The 24,463-nt window shown below is 38.2% G+C and overlaps 3 protein-coding genes across 4 annotated transcripts; 1 reads left to right on the top strand and 2 right to left on the bottom strand.

The window, feature by feature from the left end:
- Positions 1 to 466: 466 nt before the first annotated feature.
- Positions 467 to 4,562, bottom strand: olfml3b (olfactomedin-like 3b). Its single transcript, XM_020645139.3, has 3 exons — positions 4,380 to 4,562; positions 3,113 to 3,398; positions 467 to 2,590 (listed from the first exon to the last, which is right to left on the bottom strand). The coding sequence occupies exons 1-3, from the start codon at positions 4,476 to 4,478 to the stop codon at positions 1,806 to 1,808; spliced, it is 1,170 nt and encodes a 389-aa protein (XP_020500795.1). The 5' UTR covers positions 4,479 to 4,562; the 3' UTR covers positions 467 to 1,805.
- Positions 4,563 to 8,478: 3,916 nt separating this feature from the next.
- On the top strand, positions 8,479 to 17,496 carry avil (advillin). Its single transcript, XM_020645114.3, has 20 exons — positions 8,479 to 8,632; positions 8,815 to 8,923; positions 9,086 to 9,160; positions 9,384 to 9,580; positions 9,660 to 9,768; positions 10,009 to 10,119; positions 11,631 to 11,836; positions 11,937 to 12,015; positions 12,213 to 12,311; positions 12,561 to 12,714; positions 12,839 to 12,939; positions 13,837 to 13,974; positions 14,089 to 14,247; positions 14,365 to 14,544; positions 15,135 to 15,292; positions 15,393 to 15,537; positions 15,744 to 15,932; positions 16,027 to 16,095; positions 16,494 to 16,601; positions 16,804 to 17,496. Exons 2-20 carry the CDS (start codon positions 8,864 to 8,866, stop codon positions 16,915 to 16,917), a joined length of 2,451 nt encoding a protein of 816 aa, XP_020500770.2. The 5' UTR covers positions 8,479 to 8,632; positions 8,815 to 8,863; the 3' UTR covers positions 16,918 to 17,496.
- Positions 17,497 to 23,795, bottom strand: si:ch1073-456m8.1 (leucine-rich repeat flightless-interacting protein 1). 2 transcript variants are annotated; one of them, XM_020645113.3, is made up of 6 exons: positions 23,548 to 23,795; positions 23,214 to 23,288; positions 21,038 to 21,073; positions 20,639 to 20,800; positions 20,387 to 20,470; positions 17,497 to 20,071 (listed from the first exon to the last, which is right to left on the bottom strand). In XM_020645113.3, exons 1-6 carry the CDS (start codon positions 23,638 to 23,640, stop codon positions 19,571 to 19,573), a joined length of 951 nt encoding a protein of 316 aa, XP_020500769.1. In that variant the 5' UTR covers positions 23,641 to 23,795; the 3' UTR covers positions 17,497 to 19,570. The 2 variants fall into 2 exon arrangements, with proteins under 2 accessions (XP_020500769.1, XP_065810971.1); XM_065954899.1 differs by having other exon boundaries at positions 23,544 to 23,788.
- Positions 23,796 to 24,463: the final 668 nt, after the last annotated feature.

The raw sequence follows: 24,463 nt of genomic DNA, 5'->3' as shown, positions 1-24,463 counted from the left end.
TCTTTCTTCAGGTCTGGAGCAAATTGAAATAGTTTGTGAAATAGCAGAGTCACCTGCTGTCTCACATTGTTACATTCACTTACTGCTACACTCCATTCATCTTTGGCTGGACGGATACACAGGTCACATCATCAGACATCAGCTGCAACAAACCCTCATGAAAACCTAAACCAGTCATTCAACAAATATCATACTAAATGGGTTTATTAGGCATGTCATGATATACGCCTTGTGGGCCAATAGTTGAGCTTAAAAAAAGTGGGTAAAATCAAAATGATTGTAAAGAAATCCCACAGTATTAGAAAAACAGCAACAGCATGCACTGCTGCCTGAAAAGAAAAGTAAGTCCTACATAGTGTGTTTGTAAAGACAGGCTGTTTGGCCTACAGGTGTTATTTTATTCATTTAAGTTAACGGAAAGCAGAAATAGGAATAGATGAATGGAGGAAATGAAAAACACCAAACAGTAAGTGAAAGATATTAAGATATACATTTATTTAATATTGCATTACACCAAAGGCACAATTCAAAGAGTATTGCTTTTTAAAATTTGTTGACTTGTGCTTGTAAAAAAATTACACAAAACATGTATGTGCTTAACCTGTGGAATAAGAACAAAGCATCAGGAGAGAACTATGACAGAGCTAGCCAGCAGAAAGTTTCTTACACAAGATCAGACATTGTTTTGGTTAAATATTTTCTAACAGAGCAGCAGAGAGTTGAATGAAATCTTTGTTTTAATGAATCCAAATGCATTTCAAAAGACTGATGAATTAAAAACTGGCATTAGTATGAAAAAGTTTAACCTAATATTATCTCTGAACATGGCATAGCCTTGGGCAGCTACATGAATGCCTGTTTAAAAACTGATTATTATACATTCTGCACATAATGTTTTAATCTTTGTGATGGATGTCTTGTAAAAGCAAAGGCCTCATCACACCAAATCACAGGCAAGAGTGTTGTCATGTCCTCAGCAATGTTACTAGGATTTATGATGACTAACTGACGTGAAGTGTTGGAGATGGACAGATTTTCTTGAGTTAAAATTTGAATCAAACTAATTTGTAAAGAGAAGTTCAGTACGATGTACTCTATCCTGTAATGGCATTTTAAAGAAAAAGAAAGAAGTGCTTAACACCACAAAGTATCCTAGCCTGGAAAACCTTCAGAAACGTAAACACACTGTACAGCAAGAGGCCACAGGTAAGTACAGAAATCCTCTACACTGGTAGATACAAAAATCATTATTCAAACATACATGCAGTGCAGTCTGATTAAAAATATGATTTAACACTGAACTAGACAAACTTTAAGAACTTATGTAGATGCATTTTCTACAATCTAGCACTTTTGCTCATTTTTTTAAGTGTGTTTCAGTAGAATGACATGTCAAACCCACGATCTCTTTGTGTCATGAATCTGAACACTGATGCTATTTTTTTTTGTTGCTATTTCTGTACTGTGAAAATAAGAGGCATACTCTTGAAACTTGCTTGAGTTGTAAAGTATATTCAAATGAGTCTGACCTTATAATGTCATGACATCATACCATGTATTGCAACAAATTTGAAAAAAAGACTGCAGATTTCACACGTCAAGAAAGTTCTGTCAGTGTCAAGTTGATTTTTGAAACGTGACAGAAACCACTGGCTATGAAATCAGGTTTATCTTGAAATTCTGAAATTTAACAGAATTCTCTAAAAAGCTTGACACTAAGTCAAAGTATTGAATTGTATTGAAGGAGATCAGACTTTGTTCATGATACTTAAAGAGTGTTTGGGTTCGCTTATGAACATTTTGGGTCAGATTTCTAGTTTCTTCTTCATGATAAGTTTGTACAGGATCTGGTAGCCATCGTCCCAGGCGTAGAGCAGCTGCTCCTGCGGGTTGTACTTCAGACTTGAGTGGGCTCCATAACGCTTTGGAAAGTAAACCAGCGGTGCTTCTTCATTGGTCACCATGTCGTTGACATCAAACACACATTGGACACGAGAGCGACCAGGCTGCTTGGTGTTGTACACTACATACAAAGTGCCACAGATGACGAAAGCCGCCTCTGCGTTTTCTCTAGGACAGTTTGTGTCCCACATTTGTTCGATGTCCAGAGAGTTGGCGTCCATTTTTGCCAGAGAGATGTGCTTATCATTCTGTCGTGTGGAGTAAATGGCCCACAGGCCTTCCTCGTCCACAGCCAGGTCCATCACTGTCTCAGGAGTCAGGCCGTAAACAGGCATATGGTCCTGCACCGGGAACACTGCGCTGTCTGTCACAGAGCCGTTTTTAATGTTATACTTCACCACCATCATCTCCTCTTCCTGTTTTATGTAATAGGCATGATTGTTGAAGACGACGTGTCCCGTTCCCCTCCAGGCAGATGGCAGCTTCAGGTTCTGGGAAAGAGACAAGCCCTGCGAGCGGGTGAAGTCCTGCACAGATGCGAACTCATGGATGGTGTCTTCATCTGTCCCATTAAAAACGTAGATTTTCCCTGAGCCTCTGTTGGTGTCTTTGGTCCACGTGCCCTTCGGCCCCCCTGCTCGCTTCAAGATCTTCATGGCTTTAATGCTGGAGATCATGTCACTGCAGTCTGCAAATAAGACAGCAACAGGCTTTACATTTTTCTTTGGAGCTGGTCTCTGTTTTCTAAGATGAAGTTCACATTTAGTATAAACATGTATTTATCTTCTTGTCAAGAGTTAGAAAAGATCAAAAACACTTTCAATATCTCCCCGATCATTGCCAGGCACTAGACATTTAGCTCAGCGTTTGGATACTTATTGTCAGTGTGCGGTTTTCAAATAGGCAGCAGAGTCTTGGGAGGTCACTGCACCCTGCCACATAAATCCACTGTTTATTTTACCTTTTGTTTTTTGGTACAGATTAAACTAAAAACATACGACTAGTTAACTAGCTTGCTTTAGAAGTGCTTTTGTTCCATTTGGTCTTTTTACTAAGCTATGCTAACTGACTGCTGGTTCAACTTTTTAATCAGTGGTTGAGTGGTTTAAAGAAATCTCGGCAGGAAAGTGAATATCTCAATTAAACAAAGTATCTAATCAGATCAAAAGGTCATACCGGCCAAGTGCAGTTTTAGCACATCATATCTTACCTGATAGTTTTGAATACTTGGCCCTCTGTTTTTCCTTTACAAGCGTCACCTCCTGTTCAATCAGCTTGTCGTCCACGTCCACACACGGCTGAGCTCCGTTCTGGGTCTCGAGGTAGTCCATCTCACGCTCAACTCGGTCCACCCGGGTCCCCACACTGTCCAGATTCATCCTCAGTGTCTCTTTCTCTTTGTCCAGGGTCTCCAGCTGGGAGACCATCTGTTGCTTCAGCTCCCGCAGCTCCGAGGCGTACCGAGTGGTCTGCTCATGCCACAGTGAGATCCGGTCCTGGTTTGTAAAAAAAAACAAGGTGATCGAGATTAGTTACGCCTGATTTTAACAAACTGAAGTGGTCACATTTGATCCCATCCAACTGGTTTGTTGATATAAGATGTGCAAGGATATCTGTTTTATGGGAACCATCACTGCATTTCTCGAAAACTTTGACAAGCCCATAATTTCATGTTATTTAAAGGCTGAGTGAGCAGACTGGGACAGCAGGCCATAATAAGTAGGGCACTCATCCTTCAGATGACCAGGTTCAGGCCACACGTGGCAAGTAAACATCCTGCTCAAACGTCTTCTAAAAAAACATTAGGTCCCAACAGTGGGCTCTGTGGCAGACTCTGACCTCTGACCTCGCTCTGGAGTTGACAAATGAAAGTCGATGGTCTCTGCATGTGAGCAGGAGAGTCTGAAACCTCATTAGAGAGCAGCATAGAAACGGAGAGATTAAATGAATCATATTGAAGGGAGCTTTTTTAAATAGATTCTGTTTAAATTACTTTAGACCTGGCATTAAAGGGTACAACATGCTTTATATTTAATCTTTTATTTGTTCAAAATACTTGAGCTATATTTGAACAATTCGTGAGATATGTATTTCTATTCTGAAGGAGAAAAGTCATAATGCCAGAAGACATTCCTCACAAAGACGCATCTCCCCCACTTTGTTTGTAAACCTAATTAGTTTAAAAAAAATCTATTCAGTTATATAATTTTATATTATATAACTTACAAACTGTAGTTTTCTGCATAATTTTTTCACATTTCTAGACTGATCAACATTTAAATTGCATTTTTTTCTCTCACTCTCTTCACCCAGACAAGAAACTCATTATTTCAATTTCAGAGAGCTGTATTTCCCAGCATTTTCCACAGGATTTGCCCACATCTGCGTTCCATTGCCTTTGCCCGGTCCCTGTAAGTTTCCTCTCCCAGGGACTCTGGAGCTCAGGGCTCAACAGGGAGGTAAAGTTTGTCTCTTACCTCTATAGCAAGCAGCCTCCGCTCCAAATAGTCAATCAGTGCCTGGTGCTGTGCGCTGGCAAGACAGGCCAGAGTAACCAAGACAACAAGTCCTCTCATTTTGTGTCACTTCAGTCTCTCAGGCTCCTGTACAGATTTTTTTGGACTGGAGTGTGGAGGAGGCAGCAGATTCCCAGAGGTGGGCTGGAATGTTTTACTAAGCTGTCGGGGAGGAGCCAAAAACATCTGGAGTAGATGGTCTAAGAGTGACTGTGCAGGTTTTATTTTTACCTCACATTTTATTTCATTGATGAATTAAAAAGCCATGAAGCACTCAGTCTGTTGATTATATGTATCTACAGCTTCAAAGAGGTTGGTGAGTTTTTTGGGGTTTTTTTTCAAACAGGATATTAATGAGGGACCAAATATTACAGGAAGAGGAGGTGTAACGACGGTGGAAGTCAGGAGGCAGTGTGGCACTGTGCGATTTAAACCAACTTTATTTATTTGTAAGAGTACTCATGTAAATCACAATTTGAACTACTCCACATATGATTTTATTAAATGTGGTCCTGAGCTCTAATCCAAACAGGTGTCTTTATTTTTGGATGACTGAAACAACAAATGTGCCTCAACTAACAGGACATGAAACAGGACATGACAAATCTAACAGATGGATGTAGAGGTTTGGCGATATTCATTTATATTAGAGTAATAATCCCACAAAAGGGAGACTGTGGAGCTTAAAACCTATAAAGACGCTAGAATGGTGCAAAAACCTTAGTTGCTAACACATATTCCATCATGACGTAAGTATTCAAGACTGTGACTTCAATAGAAAAACAATAGATTTGATCAAATATGTCATTTAATCACATAACGAGCAAAACAAACTACATGTCTGACCACACTTGTTGCTCACAACTGATGCCCTCAGGAAGGTGCTTCAGGTTGCTGCCCATATAGTCGTCTCATCTTTAAAAGTGCAGGAAACTGAAAATGTGTGACTTACTTTGTGCCAGCACTTAAATCTCAAGTGCAGATCCTTTAAATACTGTCTGCGTTATTCTTGTCCTGTTGCTGCCTGTGAGCGTTGTGTGTTGTGTTTAGTCAGCTTGCCTTTCATAAAGTTGATTTTTGCCTTCTCAGTTTTTTCCACACTGGTGAAAACATCGTGCTGTACCAAAAGCAAAGATCAATGATCTCGACATTTTGGGAATTTACTTGGGAATAAACATGTAAATGGGCCCAATACGCCATGTTATAGATTCAAAATAAAATGCTACAAAGTATGTTAATTAACAACCAATATCTCAAAGCGCATACATTTATAACATCTGTGGGTAAAAAGAACATTCTGAATTGTTCTCTTGATCATCTCAGTATATTTAATCAGTCACTGAACATCCTTTATGAAACACAGGATGACTTAAACCTGAATTATGTTGCAGTGTTAATCATCTTCTAATGGATGATGTTACACCAAAATGAGTCAGCAAATACTGAAGTTGAGAAGAAACAATCTATAAACAGTCACATTCATGTAAATCTGACATGCTGTGGACTGAGCAAAACTCTTTAATCGCAGGGAAATCTAGGTGTGCATATGTCCTGTAACGCAACAGCTGTGTCTGCAGTGTGTCTGCAGCATTACCAAAGCAGTAGTTATGTTGGCTGGTGATGAATGACAGTAAGGAAGTAGGAAATATTGTTCAACCTGTGCCTGGTCTTCATTATAAGATCACCTTGCTATAATAAAGTCAGAGCGCACCCTTTCCTTTTACTGTATTTATACAAAGCTCAAAAACTCTCATAGGCTTTAACTAATTGCATGATGTCCATCCTGGACTGTTGAGTTTTACAGGATTGTGCGTCATTTTCTTTGGGCTATTTTTAACCACACGGTATAATTTCTGGTAGATGAATGTTTATGGGGGACAGACAAGAAGTAGCCTGTAGTTTTCTGTAGCAACTGCAGTCTGTCTTTCATTTCTGTTATTCATTAAATGGCATTATGGAAATATTACCCTGTGCACCCAGAGGGGTAAATCAATTTTGCAAATCAAAACAGTATTACTTTCATGCCATAAAAACTACTATGGCATTGCTTTGTATTTTCATATTTTCAGCACCACCACAGTATGTCTGCCCACACAGGCGCGCTTTGCCCTAACCACAGACAGCAAGGTGACTTTTATCTCTATTTAATCAAACCAGGAAGTGGGATAGATGGCATCTACTGTACACTGGTCACTTGTACTCTGTACACTCATGTACAATTTAAGCTTTAAACTAAGGGTTCTTTTTATATAAAACAAGTTTAAAAGCACTAATATAACTGTTCTAAAACTCTAGTTCTATATACATTTAATAAAAAAAGAGTGAAGCCCTCAAATAGAATGAACAGTTGCCTCTGCTTGGAAACACTACAGCCCACAGAAGAAAAGGGCAGAAAAGCAGAATAATGAATTAAGAAAATCATTAAAGGAATAAGAAGATGTTGCAGGGTCAGAGGTATATAAAACATGGACACAGTCTCAGTTACGTCACTCATTGGTCACTGAAAGGTCATTTTGTTGCCCAACAATGGTGGATGTCATATTGAAAATGCCATCTCAACCAAAAGTTAGGTCAACTTAGTAACAGACAATTAGGTGAAGTCGAGGTAGGCCTTATACCTCCTGACAAAAAGGCTGCAACAAGCCTGGCCTGCATGTTACTTTCAAGGCATTTAAAGCCAACCTCAAGTGGACAGTTGAAAAACTGTACTTTTTTTGCACTTTCACTTTGGCTTCATTTTGAGATCGCCACCTGGTCACAGGATTACATTCACTATCGATAAATTCAAAGACGGCAATGCATTTCTCTCAGCCTTGGGTACATTATGTGGTCTGTTTTTATACATTTAAATATTCCTACACAGCAATTACGTTCTCCAACAGTTTACCAATAGTTTCTCCGCCCTCCATAAAATATAGCCGTATAGGTTGTCAATGTAAGGAGTTTGATTTCAGGTAAATACATGTCTTAAGAAATTCTCCCAGTAGACCAGGCTTTGTTTCCTACGTCTTTCTTTGTATTGTTCTTTCTCATGGTAATTGTAAATGATTGTAATGCCCTGTAAGTTTATGGCTTTCTCTAGTACCACAGCACATCTCCACTGGACAAGGCGTGTTTGTTTAAAGATATGTTCATTTGAATAAGAATCCTCTTTTTCATTATTTATTTGGTTAAGCCCTGAATCAGACAGGACAGACATGTAGCTATGACAACCTGGAGATCATTAAACATTATGATCAAACAAACTACCGTGTGAATGTATTCATGTGCTGTGTATGTAAATATTTCTGTAATGCGACTCTGAGTTACATAAAAAGCTGAACTTACTGGTAGATGATGCCTTAGTTCAGAGACAGATCCCACTGTGCTTTAGTTACCATTACAAACCTGTTGTGTTTTTAGCTTCCTATTATAAGGAATTTGACTGAAAGGTAACAATGGTGTTTTAAAAGGCGAATTGTTCTTTTTTTTCTAATTATTTTTCGTGAAACAGGAACTTTGATTTTGGAGTCCAGTCTAATTTATTTAACAAAAAAAGAGTAGCATACTGATTTTTGTTATTGCACTCCTGTCAGGGTATCTATTAACAGTTTCAAGACAATTTCAAATGAATGCAGCAGAATCAGAGGTATTATTGTTTTCCTTGTGAATGCTTCTTTTCCTTGTCAAGATTAGATGTCATAATGCAAATTCCACATAAAACAGTTCAATCACTGATTCGGGTGTTTTATGCTAGCAGTGCCTAAAGTATGCTTGAGTCAATTTTTGTTAATTGTTTCCTTATAGTTAGCTCTGACACATGTTTGTAATTGTGATAGTTTACTATTCTTATGAAAGTTCATTGACTCTTGTGTGTTTTAATTCATTTTCAGCCAATCAATAGCTGTATACAGATGCCCTTATATGGTGTGGAAGTTGTGGTACAAGGTGGAGTGGGCTGTACAACGAATGTAAGCCATGATGATGCTCAGTGATATTGTGTGTAAGTGTACATTCATTTGAATGAGTCAATCTTTTTTTTCTTTCACATTTGCCTAGAGGAGTTTGTTTCTTCCTCTGTGATTGGTCAAAACTCAGTGAAAAGCCCGGAAATATGCAAACACATGCAAATCTCGCAGGGCCTAGGGGGCCAGAAGAGGATTCAGGATCTTTTGTTATCAGATAGAGAATCAGCTGTTAGAGACCTACAGAGAGTCTGCAAACAAGAGAACCAGGTAGGTTCTGCTCAATCATATTATAGAGTTTGCTTGCTGTATTTCAGTCGTCTATCTTAAATCTTATTGTGTTCAACTTATCAAGTTCAACATTTTTAAATGTAAAGTCAACATTTGTGTTGTAGGTCTGTATTTAATGTTTCAAATTTAGATATTATGATCATAATAATTTCCTCTTTTAGGAGCAGACAAATAAGCAATAAGAGCTGAAGCCAACTGCACTTGAGCAACATGGAGTACACATTCAAAGCAGTAACTCAAAGCCCGGGAGTAATTATCTGGAGAATTGAGGTAAATTGATTTTACATCTTGTGCTGCGGTGAAGTGGTGAAGTGATTTGTTTTTTGAATCAGCCGTTGAGTTTGATGTTGAAAGAAAAGTTTGCATCTTCAGGATAAATGACAAAAACAGCAGTGATGAAGGAAAAAAAAAAGTGTTCTCTCTGTGCAACAGAAAATGGAGCTGGCCCAACTCCCAGAAAAATCTTATGGAAACTTTTATGAGGGTGACTGCTACCTACTTCTGTCTGTAAGTCTGAGATGGTGGCTGATGGATGTTAACAGTATGGGATGCTGGTTTGTCTTATTTGCTATCCAGTTCTCATGGCTGTATTTGTAGTTTTTGCTCTTTGCATGTATTTTCTTTGTATTATGAAGAAAGGACAAAAGATTCAGTCATTAGACTTTTAGCGTGGACAGTTGCATCCTACACACAAACACACTTTTTTTCTCTGCTTCTTTTATTTCTGCAGACACAGAAGGTGAGCAACTCTCTGAGTTATGACATTCACTACTGGATTGGCTCTCAGTCTTCTCAGGACGAACAAGGTGCAGCAGCTATTTACACTATCCAGCTGGATGAGTTTTTAGGCTCCTCTCCAGTCCAGCACCGCGAGGTTCAAAACCACGAGTCCGATGAGTTCAGGGGCTACTTCAAACAGGGAATAATGTGAGTGAGAATAATGATACAGAAGGCAGACATTTAAAGACGAAGATGAGTCATGTAATCATCATCTTGTCTCGTGCAGCTATAAGAAAGGTGGAGTGGCATCAGGAATGAAGCATGTTGAAACCAACATGTATGACGTTAAGAGACTGCTTCATGTCAAAGGGAAGAAACGAGTGACTGCTAAAGAGGTGAGCAATGCTTCATGGTCGTATCAGACAAATACAGTAAAATGTATCTTAACATACCCTATTGTGTCGTATTGTATCATTTTGTTGCATCATATAGTATCACTGTATCGTGTCATATTGTTTCTTAATAGTTTTTCATTGTATTGCATGCTATCATTTATCATATCATTATTGTATCATTAACTAATGCATCATATCATGTTATATAGAAAGAGGGCTTTATGTTTTGATTTGTTTCAGGTGGAGATGAGCTGGAAGAGCTTCAACCTCAGTGATGTGTTTTTGTTAGACATTGGCAAGACCATCGTTCAGTGGAATGGACCCAAGAGTAACAGACAGGAAAAGCTCAAAGTAAGACTTTTTGGGACCATAAATGATCCTGTGCCAAACATATGATCGACAGTAGTATACTAGAAAGAAAATAAGCTTGAATGACTTCTCTTAGAAACTAATCTGGACCTATGTTCATCCCAGTCACTCCTCATTGTTTCATTCCTCTAGGATATGTGGTTGTTTGCCTCTGTTCAAAAAGAACACCAAACTCTTCCCTTTGTTTATTAGTCTGATAGTAGTACATTTTATGATCATATGAAATCAAAAGTAACATAAAAGACATGTGAGTTGTGTTGAGGTACTCTAATCCTTCTGTTCTGTGTCTATGACGTCATTTTGAAGCCCAATCCTGAAATATTTTGTTGAAAAAAACATTGGGTCCTTTCATTGCAGCCGTCATTAGACGTAAACAAATTTAGTAAAATATCTGGCAGTTCACAACAATTCAGTGTAACCTTAAACTTTTAAGCTAACCTTATTCCTTTTGTTGGTGTTTACATCATTCTGCCTATTTCTTAGATATTGTTTTATGTTACAGATTTCATTTTAATAACTGGATATCTAACATATTGAGATGTAAAGTTTGAAGGGAGTAAAACTCTTAATATAAATTAATATGTGAATAAAAGTGACTTATTGAAATGTCTCTTACAGTGATTAAATATTGAGCTTTGTTAATATTCCAACCACTCTGAGTCAAGCATGTAAAGCACTGGATCCTTTAACGTTTCAGTAAACCCTTGCTTTCTTCATATAAGTTCACGTTCAAGACGTGATAAGGTGTTTTAAATGGTTGGTGTTCAAGTGTTTCATTTGTTTGTGTACAATAAGACAACAGCAATGTGGACTCCAAACCACCATTACTCCCAGCTTTAAAAAACCCCAAGATTTGATGCAAGCTAGAAAGAATAATTAAATTCAAGAAACACAAAGGCATAATTATAGAAGACAAAATGGAGGCGAGACATATTGACATTTCCTCAGAATAACATTATTATTATTATAAGTATCAGAGTAAAACAATGTATTTCCTTACCTTGCCATTTCTCCAGCTATGAACTCTTATGGCCTGCTAAAAGAAAAAGCAGCAAAATTGGAAAATGTACACTTTTTAGGTCAAGAGTACCACAAGAGGGCAGCCTTCAGAAGGACTTTTCACATGAATGCAGTTACCAAGACTCCATTTAAAGGCATCCTTTTCCTACTTTGTATTATGCCATATCCTCAAAAGTCCATATCTAGGTTAGAAAATAAAAACGTTGTTTAAAATCCCAAAGCCTGAAGCCCTAACTGGGCTATAATAGGCAAAATGACATAAACAAGTTTTGTTCTCAGTTGTAAGAAATCTCCCCCTATAGGAAATTAAACAGCAGTGATTCTGCTTATAAGGAAACTAGTAAAACTGAACTTCCTGTTCGGTTAAGTTAAATATCTGTGTGAGAGCTAAGTGGCACACTTAATTTTAAAAAGCTCACAGTCCAACATATCTGGATTCTATCATTTTTCTCTCCTGTACCTCTGACTCTCAGGGCATGTTGTTGGCCAAAGACATCCGAGACAGAGAGAGAGGTGGTCGTGCAGAGATCACAGTAATCGAGGGTAATGCAGAGAGCGACTCTCCTCAGAGTATGGAGATCCTGAATGATGCTCTCGGAGACAGAACCTCTGCGCTGACAGACGGGCTTCCGGATGAAATTGCTGACCAGGAACAGAAGTCAAAACTCATGCTTTACCAGTGAGCATATCCCAGACAGTGAAATCTAGTGTTTTTAGTAGTGAACAAGGATTCATGGATTTCCAGGTTATGGGTTTTATTTCTTCTTCCTTTATTTCAGTGTGTCAGATGCTGATGGCCAGATGAAGGTCACAGAAGTTGCTAGCAGACCGCTGGTTCAGGATCTCCTCAACCATGATGTGAGTTTGTGAAATACAATTCAAATAATGGACAGATTTACTCAATATTATATAAGCAAAGGAGACAATTCACCATTTTTGTACAGCTTAAAGCTTCTAACGTTGTTTCTTGGGCCTCTGGAGGACAATTGAAGATTTTAATAACTGATGGTATGGAATAATTTTGAAATGTATACATAATGCTGTTATCTATTTAGGACTGCTTCTTCCTGGATCAGGGAGGAATAAAGGTCTTTGTGTGGAAGGGGAAAAAAGCAAACAAAGCTGAAAGACAGGCCGCTATGAGCAGAGCTTTGGTGGGTAACTCTACATCAGAGCTACACATTTATCCTAATTTTCTGTTTGTGGCACTTACATGCTGTTTTTACACTCAACTCACACTTATAAGTACCAATGAGTTATAAACTGCTAGTAAACAATCCTGAAGAACTTCATAAAGGAAGGCTTTATAATGTGATGGTTGCAACAAACAGGTTTTAGCTAGATGTACTTAATAAACTTGTAACTGATTGTATGTCCTCATCTTTTCTGGCTGGCTGTTATAGGAGTTCATCAAAGCCAAAAACTATCCCATCTCTACAAATGTGGAGACCGTAAATGACGGGGCAGAGTCAGCTCTGTTCAAGCAGCTGTTCCAAAGGTGGTCTGTGAAGGACCAGACTCAGGGTCTGGGTAAAGCACATACAAGAGGAAAAGTGGGTATGTATGTTCCTTAATAAAAAACATCAAACACAGGCTGTGTCCAAAACACCCTTCTCTTCTAAAAAGAAAAATACTGTGTTATTGTTTAATGATTTTCTTTTGTCACACTATCCTGTCTTAGCTCATATCACACAGGAAAAGTTTGATGCCAATCTGATGCACTTGATGCCAGAAGTTGCTGCACAGGAGCGTATGGTGGACAATGGTACTGGAGAAGTAGAGGTAACTGTGACAATTTTTTTATATTTAATATTTTTATTTGCATTTTCATTTAGTAACACAGTAACACACACACACACACACACACACACAAAAGACAAACATATAGACATAACTGTTAACTGTGACAAATTAACATTAATTCACTTTCAAGGAGGATCCATTTGTCATACTAGCTATCATCAGCAGGTCATAAAATGACCAGCTCCAGTTATTGATTGATATCAATGCTAACACATTGTGCTATTGAATTTACTTTCAGCATTCTTATATGTTAAACAAAAGAATGTTACATTACATTTAAAATTATATTTAATTACCATGTTAACTGCTGCATGCTTCATACTCTTTGCTCATTTTAGTATGCTAAAATGCTAGCAAACTCCTGTACTAAAATGTGAGGAATTTTGATGGATTAACATTAAATGGCAACAGTTTAGCATTGTACAAACAATATTCTTCTTTAAGTGCAGCTTAAGCTGTACAGTAGGTTGGTTTGGCAATAACTCTAGATGCATTTAAACAGAAACCATTTTGACTCATCACAGCAGGAAAAGCAAAAGTGTTACTAATGGATCTGTTCAAGCTTAGCCTTGATACAGTGAGCCAACATACACATTATTTAGATCCTGAATCTGAGGCAGCTGAATGGAACACATTCATAATTAAATTTACTGTTTGAAAAAAATCCAGCTTCATTTTGTGCTTTAATTACAACCAAATGTGAGGCTGGCATAGGCCTACCTAGACTTCATAAGCAACAAGTAAACACTAAATAAAAAAGATGCTGACGCTCCACCATACTGCATGTTCTCTTTTTTACTTGTAGCATTCTGCAGCAAAGAGGTGGCTTATTGCCTTAAGTGATTCAGTGTTAATTAACCTTTTCTATCCGTCCAGGTGTGGAGGATTGAGAATGTGGAGCTCGTGCCTGTGGACCCTGAATGGTATGGATACTTTTATGGAGGAGACTGCTACCTGATCCTCTACACCTACCAGGTTAACAGCAAAAGGTGTTACCTGCTCTACATGTGGCAGGTGATAACAACTGATGTCTTACACATTATTTATAATTCAGGATTATACACTAAAATAGTGAATTACATTAAAAAAAACATTGTGACAATAACTGCTTAACAATTATTGTTTCAGGGTCGTCATGCGACACAGGATGAGTTGGCAGCCTCTGCATTTCAGGCTGTGGATCTGGATCAAAAGTTGGGGGGTGAGCCAGTTCAAGTGAGAGTAACAATGGGCAAAGAACCGAGACACTTTATGGCGATTTTCAAGGGGAAAATGGTCATCTTTGAGGTACGGCAGGTGGCTGATCATGTACAGTCTTGTCAAGTTGACATTCATCTGAGCCCTACTCCTATTCTTGACACTTATACAGTTTTTATAACAGGCATTTTCTCATTTTTCTGTTAGGGGGGCACATCTCGGAAAGGTGCTACTGACCCAGAGCCACCAATACGGTTGTTCCAGGTCTGTGGTTCTGACCAGTCCAATACAAAAGCCATTGAGGTTCCTGTCCTGGCATCCTCACTGAACTCTAATGATGTGTTTCTTCTGAGGAGCCAATCAGGGATTTATCTTTGGTGTGGGAAGGTAAGGGAGATAGTGTTTGAAAAATCGCCAAATAGTTTACAGTAGAGTAACAATACAATATGATACATTTTGCTTTGGTTTATAAATATTTAAAACATGGGGGACAGTTATATTTGACAAAAGTGTGTTTCCAGTTTGGAAATGATAATGCTACTGTGCATAAAGCCAGGACCACAGAGAAATTGGTGTCAAATTGGTGTTGAAGGGGCTCAGTTTGTTTTAGATACAAGTAGCAGGGCTCCAAGGTGGACAGGTTGGGAACCACTGGTTTACACAATGAGTCTCTTAGAGTCTGCTGAAGACTGAAGAACAGCCTGATTCCTCTTGATCAGGTCTGCCCCCTTTGTTGACTCTTTAAAAAGCCACCTCAGAATACATATATATGTACATTTAACTATGTCAGTGGAAGATCAGGATCAAAATCGGCTCTCATATATATGTATTTACTTGGGTAAAACTCTATTGGGTCTAAACTCTATTGGTCTAGTTCACTTTAATCAAATCAGATAATTATCATACATCGTCACAACTAAATATCTGACCGTAATACTTCAAGTTTTAAAAGGATGTTACTGTCTTTTTGTGGGAAGGGGTCGAGTGGAGACGAGAGAGCCATGGCTAAGGAGGTCAGCACTGCGATTGGTCAGAACTCACAGAGAGGCTCTGAGGAGTTGGTGGCAGAGGGTCAGGAGCCCATTGAATTCTGGGAGTTACTTGGAGGGAAAGCTCCCTATGCGAGTGACAAGAGGTGATGATGACACACAAATAAATTATAAGAATCTTTTAAGTGAGCTTCATGGCTGACACAGAGAAGGTAAAACACACTCATCATATGTTGTTGGCTACAGATTACAGCAGGTGGTTTTAGATCATCAGCCGCGCCTCTTTGAGTGCTCCAATAAGACGGGCCGTTTCATCGTGACAGAGGTGACTCAGTTCACTCAGGAAGACCTCAGTGAGGATGATGTCATGCTGCTGGATACATGGGACCAGGTATGAGGGTGTGACGCAAAATCACAGTTGTATGTTTATATTTTTCTTATCATTGCCTATTCTATGCTATTCTTTCACTCTTGAATTTGACTATCTATCTATCTATCTATCTATCTATCTATATATCTGTCTGTCTGTCTGTCTGTCTGTCTGTCTGTCTGTCTGTCTGTCTGTTTGTCTGTCTGTCTATCTTTCTTCTGTCTTAGGTGTTTCTGTGGATTGGTAAAGAGGCCAATGAGGTTGAGCGGAAAGAATCTGTGGTAACAAGTCAGGAGTATCTGCGCACCCACCCAGGAGACAGAGACCCAGACACCCCAATTGTCCTGATCAAGCAGGGATTTGAGCCGCCCACCTTCACTGGGTGGTTCACAGCCTGGGACCCCTCCAAATGGAGTGTGAGTGGTTTGGGTTTGAACTAAAAGAACAACAACACGTATTTTTGATGAATAAAAGATCAAATGCTGACAGCTATTTGTTCTTTTCCTTCAGGGAGGAAAGAGCTACGAGGAGTTAAAGAAGGAGCTGGGAGATGTAGCATCACCTTTGCAAGTTTCAACTGTATGTACATTTAATATTGATTTATCAAGCTTTTAGGGCAACAGAAACAATAACTTGTCTGACACAGTGCTTACTTCTTCATGTCATGAAGGTTCTCATAGTGTTGCGCTGTACACACATATGAAGAGATGTTAAAGGATTCAGGGTTACTTTTGGGACAGGATGATGTCAGAAGTTAGTCTTTATAATAAATGTAAAACATAACTTTTTTTTTTTTAAATGATTTTTAAGTTTTATAGTTTTAAAACTATGTAGCTACTGGGCTCTTATCAAACATAATATTAAGCCTATTTCAAAGAGCCAGTTCAAAGCCAAAACAGTATGTCATGTACACACAAATATAGATTTATATTATGTATTGGAATTGTAACCTGAATCTTAAGTGTAACTTCTTTTAGGAGCACTGTACTGAGAGTGAGAAAACCTTACAGTCGTTTCCACCTGACACGTTGTGCAACAAGCTGGCAAACGAGCTGCCTGAAGGTGTTGACCCAACCCAGAAAGAGGTGTGTGTGTGTGTGTGTGTGTAATAATGTGGAATAGTTGAATATTTTAAAGTATATTTTGCACAATTTAATTTAAACACAATTTATCCCTACATTTATTTAATACAGTTTATATCATATTGATAGATGTCAGAGGAGTGTGTGTGTGTGTTTTTTGATTAAAAGACACCAGAGTTATCAGTTGCGTTTTTCTTGCTTTCAGAAATATCTTTCTGACTCGGACTTCAACGATGTGTTTGGAATCACCAAAGACGACTTTGTGAGCATGCCACGTTGGAAACAGGTCAACATGAAGAAAGAGAAGGGGATGTTTTAATCATGTTTATCTGTATTATAATTAGCTACTAGCATTAATGTACAAAATGCAAGAGACAATTGCTGGCTAACCACTTTAGCTTTGTTAATCTATTTAAGAAGGGTTGCCTATATGTTTTATTTACAGTCATAGATTTGTTTTAAATAACTGTCAATAATAACTTAATAATTCCTATAACTTTTTTTACCTGTGTTGATTTTCCTTTGCTCGTTATGTTATAACTATATTAAACACCTGTATGGGTAATTCTTCTGTTTAAGAGAATTAAAATACTCAGGTGAAGTGCAGGTTCTTAATGATTTTTTACATTTAACTAACCCTGAACTCCCTCATGAACATCAGATCAAATGCAAGTAAGCAAAAAATGGTCTACAATGCCATCTGTTGGTCAAATAATATCACACATAGTATCTGGTATAATTACAGGTCTGTCTGCAGTAAAAGGATTCAGTTGATCCTCTTCCATACATTTTTCATTCTAACTTGAAAACTACAACCACATTTTTTTTTAAAAGTTGTTGAGAAGTCTTTCAATGTAGTTTTCAAAGATGTAAATAAAAACAAAAAACCATCAGCATCTACATGATTCACGTTTTTATTTAGATATGTCTGGAATGTCATTTAAATTACAAGTATAAATCTGTGTCATTACATGTGAACATTTCATACAACAATCAGGACGTTCAAAATATGCAGACTCTTTAAAAGGCATTGAACTACAGTAAAAACTTTTTTTTTGCATCAACAAGTAAAATGCAAAAATAAAATCATTTAAAAAAATGGAATGCTGTGTGTTTAAATCCACCAAAAAACAGCATCAGTGATGTGTTCAAAGAACAACGTCTGAAAACGATGTGTAAAATATGACCTGAATAGAAAGATAAAATGAACAAGTGACGCAAATGACATCTGACCAGCGTCGGTGTAAATGACCTGAATGTTCAAGCCCTGAATACAGAGACGACACACAGCACTTCAGTAGAAGTCACCTCATGTAATAAAAATAACATAAAATCAATATAAAAATTTACATTCTGAACCCACAAAATGACATGCAACTAACTGCTATCTTTTATATTTCATGACTGCTTTAATATATTTCCCCTTTAGTTTTCATTTTCCATTTAAAAAAAATGTCATATGATATGTTCCCTCATAACTTCAAATATGTATTAAAGCCTGTCAAAGTCCACCCTTAAAAACAAGGAATGGCAGTATATCCAAACACTTTTTGCATGCCAAAGTACTAAAAAAAGACCGACATTGACTTATTTGGAGATTGAAAATGTGATACATTCTAAGGTGCTCATGCAAACTGTTCAAATGAGGTGAGAGGGTCGGATTCTTGCTTCTAGCTTAAAAAAGGGAATGTAACATTGCAAAAATAACCATCAAATGTTGTGGTTAAATACAAAGCGAGTACAGCATTCAGAGACCAGCAAAGAGACTCATTGGAAAAAGTTTCACTTGTAATGTGCAAACACACAGTTTATACTGTGCAGGCAGAGGGCATACAGCCTGCAACAGGTCGGCTGATCAGTTATCCTCAACATGTTTGGTTGTAAGGGGAATGTTGTTTCTGATGTAATCTGATTTATTTGTGCCAGGATATAAGATCTTCAAAAAGTGCAAATGCAGCCAAATCAATTCTCCAAAATTCAAAATAAAAAAAACAGGAAAAGGGCTGTATATGAAAGATAAAAAAATAAAATCTTCAGGCAGCAAAGAAATGGCATTTTCCCTTACTTAAAAAATCAGATTTTATACATTTAAAAAAAAGCAACATTTGAAAATCTGTATCTGAACTTCCCAAGGTGGTTGTCCCATATGTTCTGAACTTTCTTTACAGATGGATCGAATATCTTCAAATACAGCTGTGAGTGTCAGAAGCTTTCACACTGACTCTCAATCTCTAACTTTCTTTTGTATTGTTTTGATTTGAGGTCAAAGTGCAACAGTCCAAATCCTTCTACAGCTCACTGTGTTTTGTATACAGGAAATCCTGATTAGTGTCCTGGCAGCTGTGAGTGTATAAAACAACTTCTTAAAAAAAGTAAGCAAAGAGGTAACCGATCAAAAGAAACATAAGAGTATTGTTTCTGTTGATCTATGCATTCAAAGAAAAGAAAGATATTAAGACGGACATTAAAGAGGAATTATTGGCAAATTAATTTGAAGTAGTATTGAGTTTAAAGGACAGATAGTAAATCACCTGGATCCTGAGTTCCTTAGTTGTGAACTTAAGTTTACTATTACAGTGAATGACGACAAGATCTAAAACTTACCCTCATTTTCATTATCAATTACGCTGCCCATCGTTTTCACCTTTCATTACTTAGTTGTAAAAATGTTGAGAAGTATTGTCTCAATTCCAAGACCTAAACACATTTCTTTGACTCTCAAAACAAAGAAAGGCTAAGTTTGGATTTGAATTGAAAAAGGATGGACGATAAGTTGATTGTCTAAATGATTATTGTTTGTTTTTTCGGCTAATCAATCAACAGAGTAAACCGCAGACCTATAATTAGAACTGTGAACGTTACTTTTGGCCCACCCTAATTATAAGACGTGTCAACTGCAAATTAAAGCGCTTATACAAAATGATCTGTAGTTACCTTCCCCCTCGTTCCCAGTGGTAGATAAAACAGATCAGTTAAGACACGATACAGCTTTCAGGGCTTTTGGGGTCACTGGGCTGGCAGCTGTCTCCCTCACTATTCTCTGAATCATGAGGAAGCTCCAAATTTTCACCTGGAAACATCCCTTCCTGTTCCGGAGTCTCCGCTGAAGCATCTTCATAGGCACTTATGCTGTCGGAATCGTTCCTTTCTGGAGAAGGATCTCGTCCGTCCACACCGTTTTCGTAAGGCCTCCTCAGGACTCCATCTTCAGACAACGGGTTGTCTAAAGCAAGAGAGGGCATTTGGGCCAAAGGCTTATTGACCATCTTCATCCTTATCAGGACATTACCTTTGTCCTCTGCTGCTTCTCCTTTTCCCTCTTCCTTTGATGCTCCACCAATGGAGGGATCTTTTTCTTCTCTGCGAGTAGCCTCCATCAGGTCCTCGGCTTTATTTTCCATCTGGTGTCCTTTTGTTGGCTCATCTTCACATCCCTGTGTGTTCACTGGAGCAGACAGTTGGTCATTTCCTGCCTGCAAAGATTTGCATTTGAAAAACAAACTGAACAAATAAAAGATGACAGAATTCCTTTGTTCAGAATTCTCTGTACCAAAGTCCTGAACCCAACCAACACCTATATACATATATATATATGTAAATATACACAAACATTTGCATAGTAAGTTTAAGGCTAGCCTAGAAAAACTCAACTAAAAACATACATATCTCCATTTTTCACATTCCTGACAAACTGTTATGTAACTTGTTCAGTACTAATGCACCTCTTTATATGTTCAAAAACCCTGTGCCTCTGGTATGTTATGTAATGGCTCTAAATATCACATTACCTCCTTTAATCTCTCCACCTCCTGCATCAGAGAGCACATCAGTCTCTCCATTTTCCTCTTGGCCTCCCGCTCTTGCTCTAACTCCTACAGATGCAGAGAGAAAGATGGCATAAAGAGAGGACCAGCCTGTTAGAGTCGTACTTAGTTACAACAAGAAATTAAAGACAAACTCCTCATGAGAAAGGATGAAGACTAAAGGAAGTCACTATGAGGCTGAAGTATTGTTTTAGTTTTGGTGAACTGTGGTTGTACCATGTTAGCCTGTCCAGCTTCCCTTTGCGCCTCGGCCAGCAATTCCTCCACACCCTCCAGCGTGTCCTGCAGGACATCCACCTGGAACAATAGAGTCTCCCGCTCAACCTCCAGCCCATGCAGCTCCTGCACCACCTCGTCATAGCTGGCCTGCAGCTCCAGCTACAACACAAGCACAGTTGAAAATCAGCGTGGGAAACTTTAGAGGTACCAAGGCATGCCAGTCAGTGGGTGAGCAAGTTTTTTTTACTCTCAGAGGCATCAGTGGGAGGCATTATCTGAAAGCATGACAATCCCTTCATGTGCAAAGAAATAGGTATCACTGCAGTAATCATAATACTTAAAGAACTGTGTACAAGACAGAAATAGCAATTTGTCAGAAAAGTAGAACATACTCACCATTTCTGGGAGGCCCATGAAGAGGTCCTGTTCAGTCTGTTTAAAAATGACAAGACTTCAATTAGATAAACCAAAAGCACCATTTTCTTCAAGTCTGTATAGGATCCTGTGTCATTCTCACTCTCATTTACTCAAAATAACTACAAGATAAAAACTAATCACAACATAAAACGTAAAAGTATAATTGAGGTATTTTACAAATGTAATCATATAGGAAGCTTTATGTGTTGCATGACCGTGAAATTGGATTGTTCAAGAGTATTGAGATAGAAATATAAATGAAGATAAATGTAGCAATATGATCTGATGATACATCGATGAATCTATGTTTTTGAAATACTAGCTCATGTAAATAAGTGTCCTAAAAATAAGCTGTGGCAGCCGAATGTTCAAGATATAGAACTGTTCAAAGAGCACCAACAAATCAGCTGGTTGACCTTTTGTTTCTTATTTCACCTTAAAGCAGTTCATCTTGCAGTGTCACAGAATCTGACGAGTCACAGACTTTGACAGTTCACAGATAAGTGACCTTATGTAAATACAGTACAGTGGAGCCAGAGATAACAGCTCTCAAAACACAAATAGGGATTAAATATGATAGAAACATTTATACATGCAATACACGTGACATTCCCGATAAGGTTACAGAATTTGGTGCAGTTTGAAAAGAATTTAACAAATCGGATCTCTGTCTCTCCATGTTTTTTATCCCAGTAAAGCAAAGTCTTAAAAACTATGCATAACAGAGAAACAGTGAAAATGGGTCCAATTTGAATAGTCTATATCACATGGTCTGAAGTAAAGAGTGCATTTAGGATGAGTCCAGTCCCTCTATTACAAATAAGCATCATTTTAAATAAAATTGATTAATTGATTTTTATTGTGATGCACAGTCTGAAATGTGTCTTTCATCACAGCAGTTCCATTTACAACATAAAATCAAAGACATGATATGAAAACATGCGACACAACACTCAAACACCATCAAATATTCAGAGGCCTACAACAAACTTTTAAACCTGGATTAAGCTCCAAATCCACTTTTAGGATTGACTGGTGTTAAAAAGTTATTCAGACAAAACAGAGCAAATTTTATTTTCTCATGTGAATACAATATGCTTCTGTACAAGAGTGCTTCAGTCTGATCTTGTTTAAACGTGGGACCCTGTTTCTCAGGTTGAATGGTTAATGTTTCCCTCAGAGCTTGGTAGTTAAGCTGACCGCCTTAACAACACGTACACTTTGTCTTTACTACTGCTGTAGAACCCAAATTGATTAAAATCCTCCTTCGTCTCTATGCCTGAATTCACACTGCAATCATTAACGCTCAATTCAGATTTTTTTGCTCAAATCTGATTTATTTTTTATCTGGCTGTTCACATTGGTTTTTAAATGTGGCCTGGACAAGACACACATGAAAGTGGGCAAAATCTGATTTGAACATGTGCTGTTCACATTGTCGTGACCAAAAAAAAAAAAAAAAAAAAAATCACATTTGAGCAATAAAATGAGAGTCAGCGCACTTTTGGCTGCAGTGTGAACGAAGCCTTTGTAAGATCCAACAGCAGCTCCTGATGACTTTGAATGCCTTGTTTGGATCAGAACATCACACTCGATTTTAATACACTTCTTCTCACCATGTTATTGTATCTATCATGCCGGTCTCAGCTAATGGTTACGGATGATAATAATCAGACAGCATGCTGTAGTCTAAAGCTGCAAACTACAAACTAAATCCCTTTACAGACAGAGGGGCTGCTTCTCAGCAGACAAGGCCGGCAACTGCTTGGGGGGGCCAGGCCAGAGGGGCCCCTGAGGGCTGACAAACTAAACCACAGCAGTGGCTCAAAATTTTGCTATGGCAGTAGCAAACCTCCCTTTAAGTAGGCCTGCTTAAAACTTCACAGACACAGGCTGAAAGATTTGAGTTTTACAACACTCTAAAATTGTGTTTCTTAATTTAAAATGTTTATCTGTAAACAGCTGTATTTTTTATAGAAAAACTATTATTTGAAAATCCTAAAACTCAAACACAACAGACTATATTGCTTTTGATTGTTTGTGTATAAGTCTTTAACCCGTCAGATACTGAACATAATCGGTATGATTAACGAAACGGATTAGCCGTGGATGATTGTGACGTACAGGTGTTCCGGTGTGCTCGTGTGGCACCTACCTGACTGTCAGTCTTCCTCTTCAGGGTGCCTGCTCGACTGTCGCTCCGTGCCAGACGCCTGGATGTGCTCTCGGACTAAATAAAGAGACAAAACAACAAAAAGGTGTCTGGAATCATATTTACATGAAGCTAACAAGCTAATGATAATGGGGAAGTAACCTGACGCTCCAGACGTCCATTTGAAGAGTCTTAAATTGTAAACAAAAAGGCTTAACTTTACACTGACTCTCCTTTTAAACGTGTTTAATAAATCCAATACTGAGCTTTTTACACAACAGACCTTTAGCTTTAGCTCTCAAAGACAAAAACAATACGCCGTGATTTTAGTACCCACGTCTTTGATGAGGCTGCGGAGAGACTCGTCCTCGCTTATTCCCCGAGATAACGTCCGCTTCTTGGGCGAACCGTCCAGAGTGACTGAATGCATTTTTAATGTTAAATGTGAAGTTTTCCTTTATGTAAGTGCCACCTCCGCGCTCTCCGGTGAAGCAGTGTTCGGGTGTTTATTTCCTACGCAGAGGCAGCAGTGACTGGACTGCCGACGCCCAGGCCGGAATCTACGGAAAGCCTCGGGGACCAAACTGCCTTTTAACAACGCCCTCACTCCGCCCACTCTTACAGAGGAGTTAAAGATCAGCCACGGGACACGAGTCATTTCTGAGAGTGTGCCGGGTTTAATATGAAATATTTCTACTTTGTTTTAACGTTTAAATGGCGCACATTAAGTCCCTGGCCCTGAAACTAGAACTCGTCGGAGACGGCAAGACCAACCAGGTGTTTTCAGGTGAGCTTGATGGCTTGTTTATTTTACAGTGATGGGAAGTAAAACATACTGTAGGCTTCATGTCCTGTGATTTGGGGCAATTTTAAGGTCATTTTATTTGACTTGAGTATTTCTATTGTCTTATTTTCTCTACTTCAACTTCCTCTGAGAGGCAAATTTTCTGTTTTTCATTTAAAATAGTTTTAGGCTATCAGACTGTTTAGCTGGTTTAATAGGCAAGCTACATATAGCCTACCACACATTTTAAAGTTAATTGGTATAACATTTAGTAAAAACAATATGCTGCAGATATATATGTCCCTAAATGTAGCCTAATTAAGCCTAATCCTAACTTCACTTTTAAATTACATTTATTAATGAATTTTAATATGTGAACGTAGGCCTATACTATTCACTTTGCCTCCTGTCTTATAGGCCTTTTTTTAAAGCTGACATTATGAAATACACAGGTGTAAATAATAATATT

This window comes from Labrus bergylta, chromosome 5 (assembly GCF_963930695.1).
Source record: "Labrus bergylta chromosome 5, fLabBer1.1, whole genome shotgun sequence".
NCBI lineage: Eukaryota > Metazoa > Chordata > Actinopteri > Labriformes > Labridae > Labrus > Labrus bergylta.
This window is presented reverse-complemented; position numbering and strand designations above follow the sequence as displayed.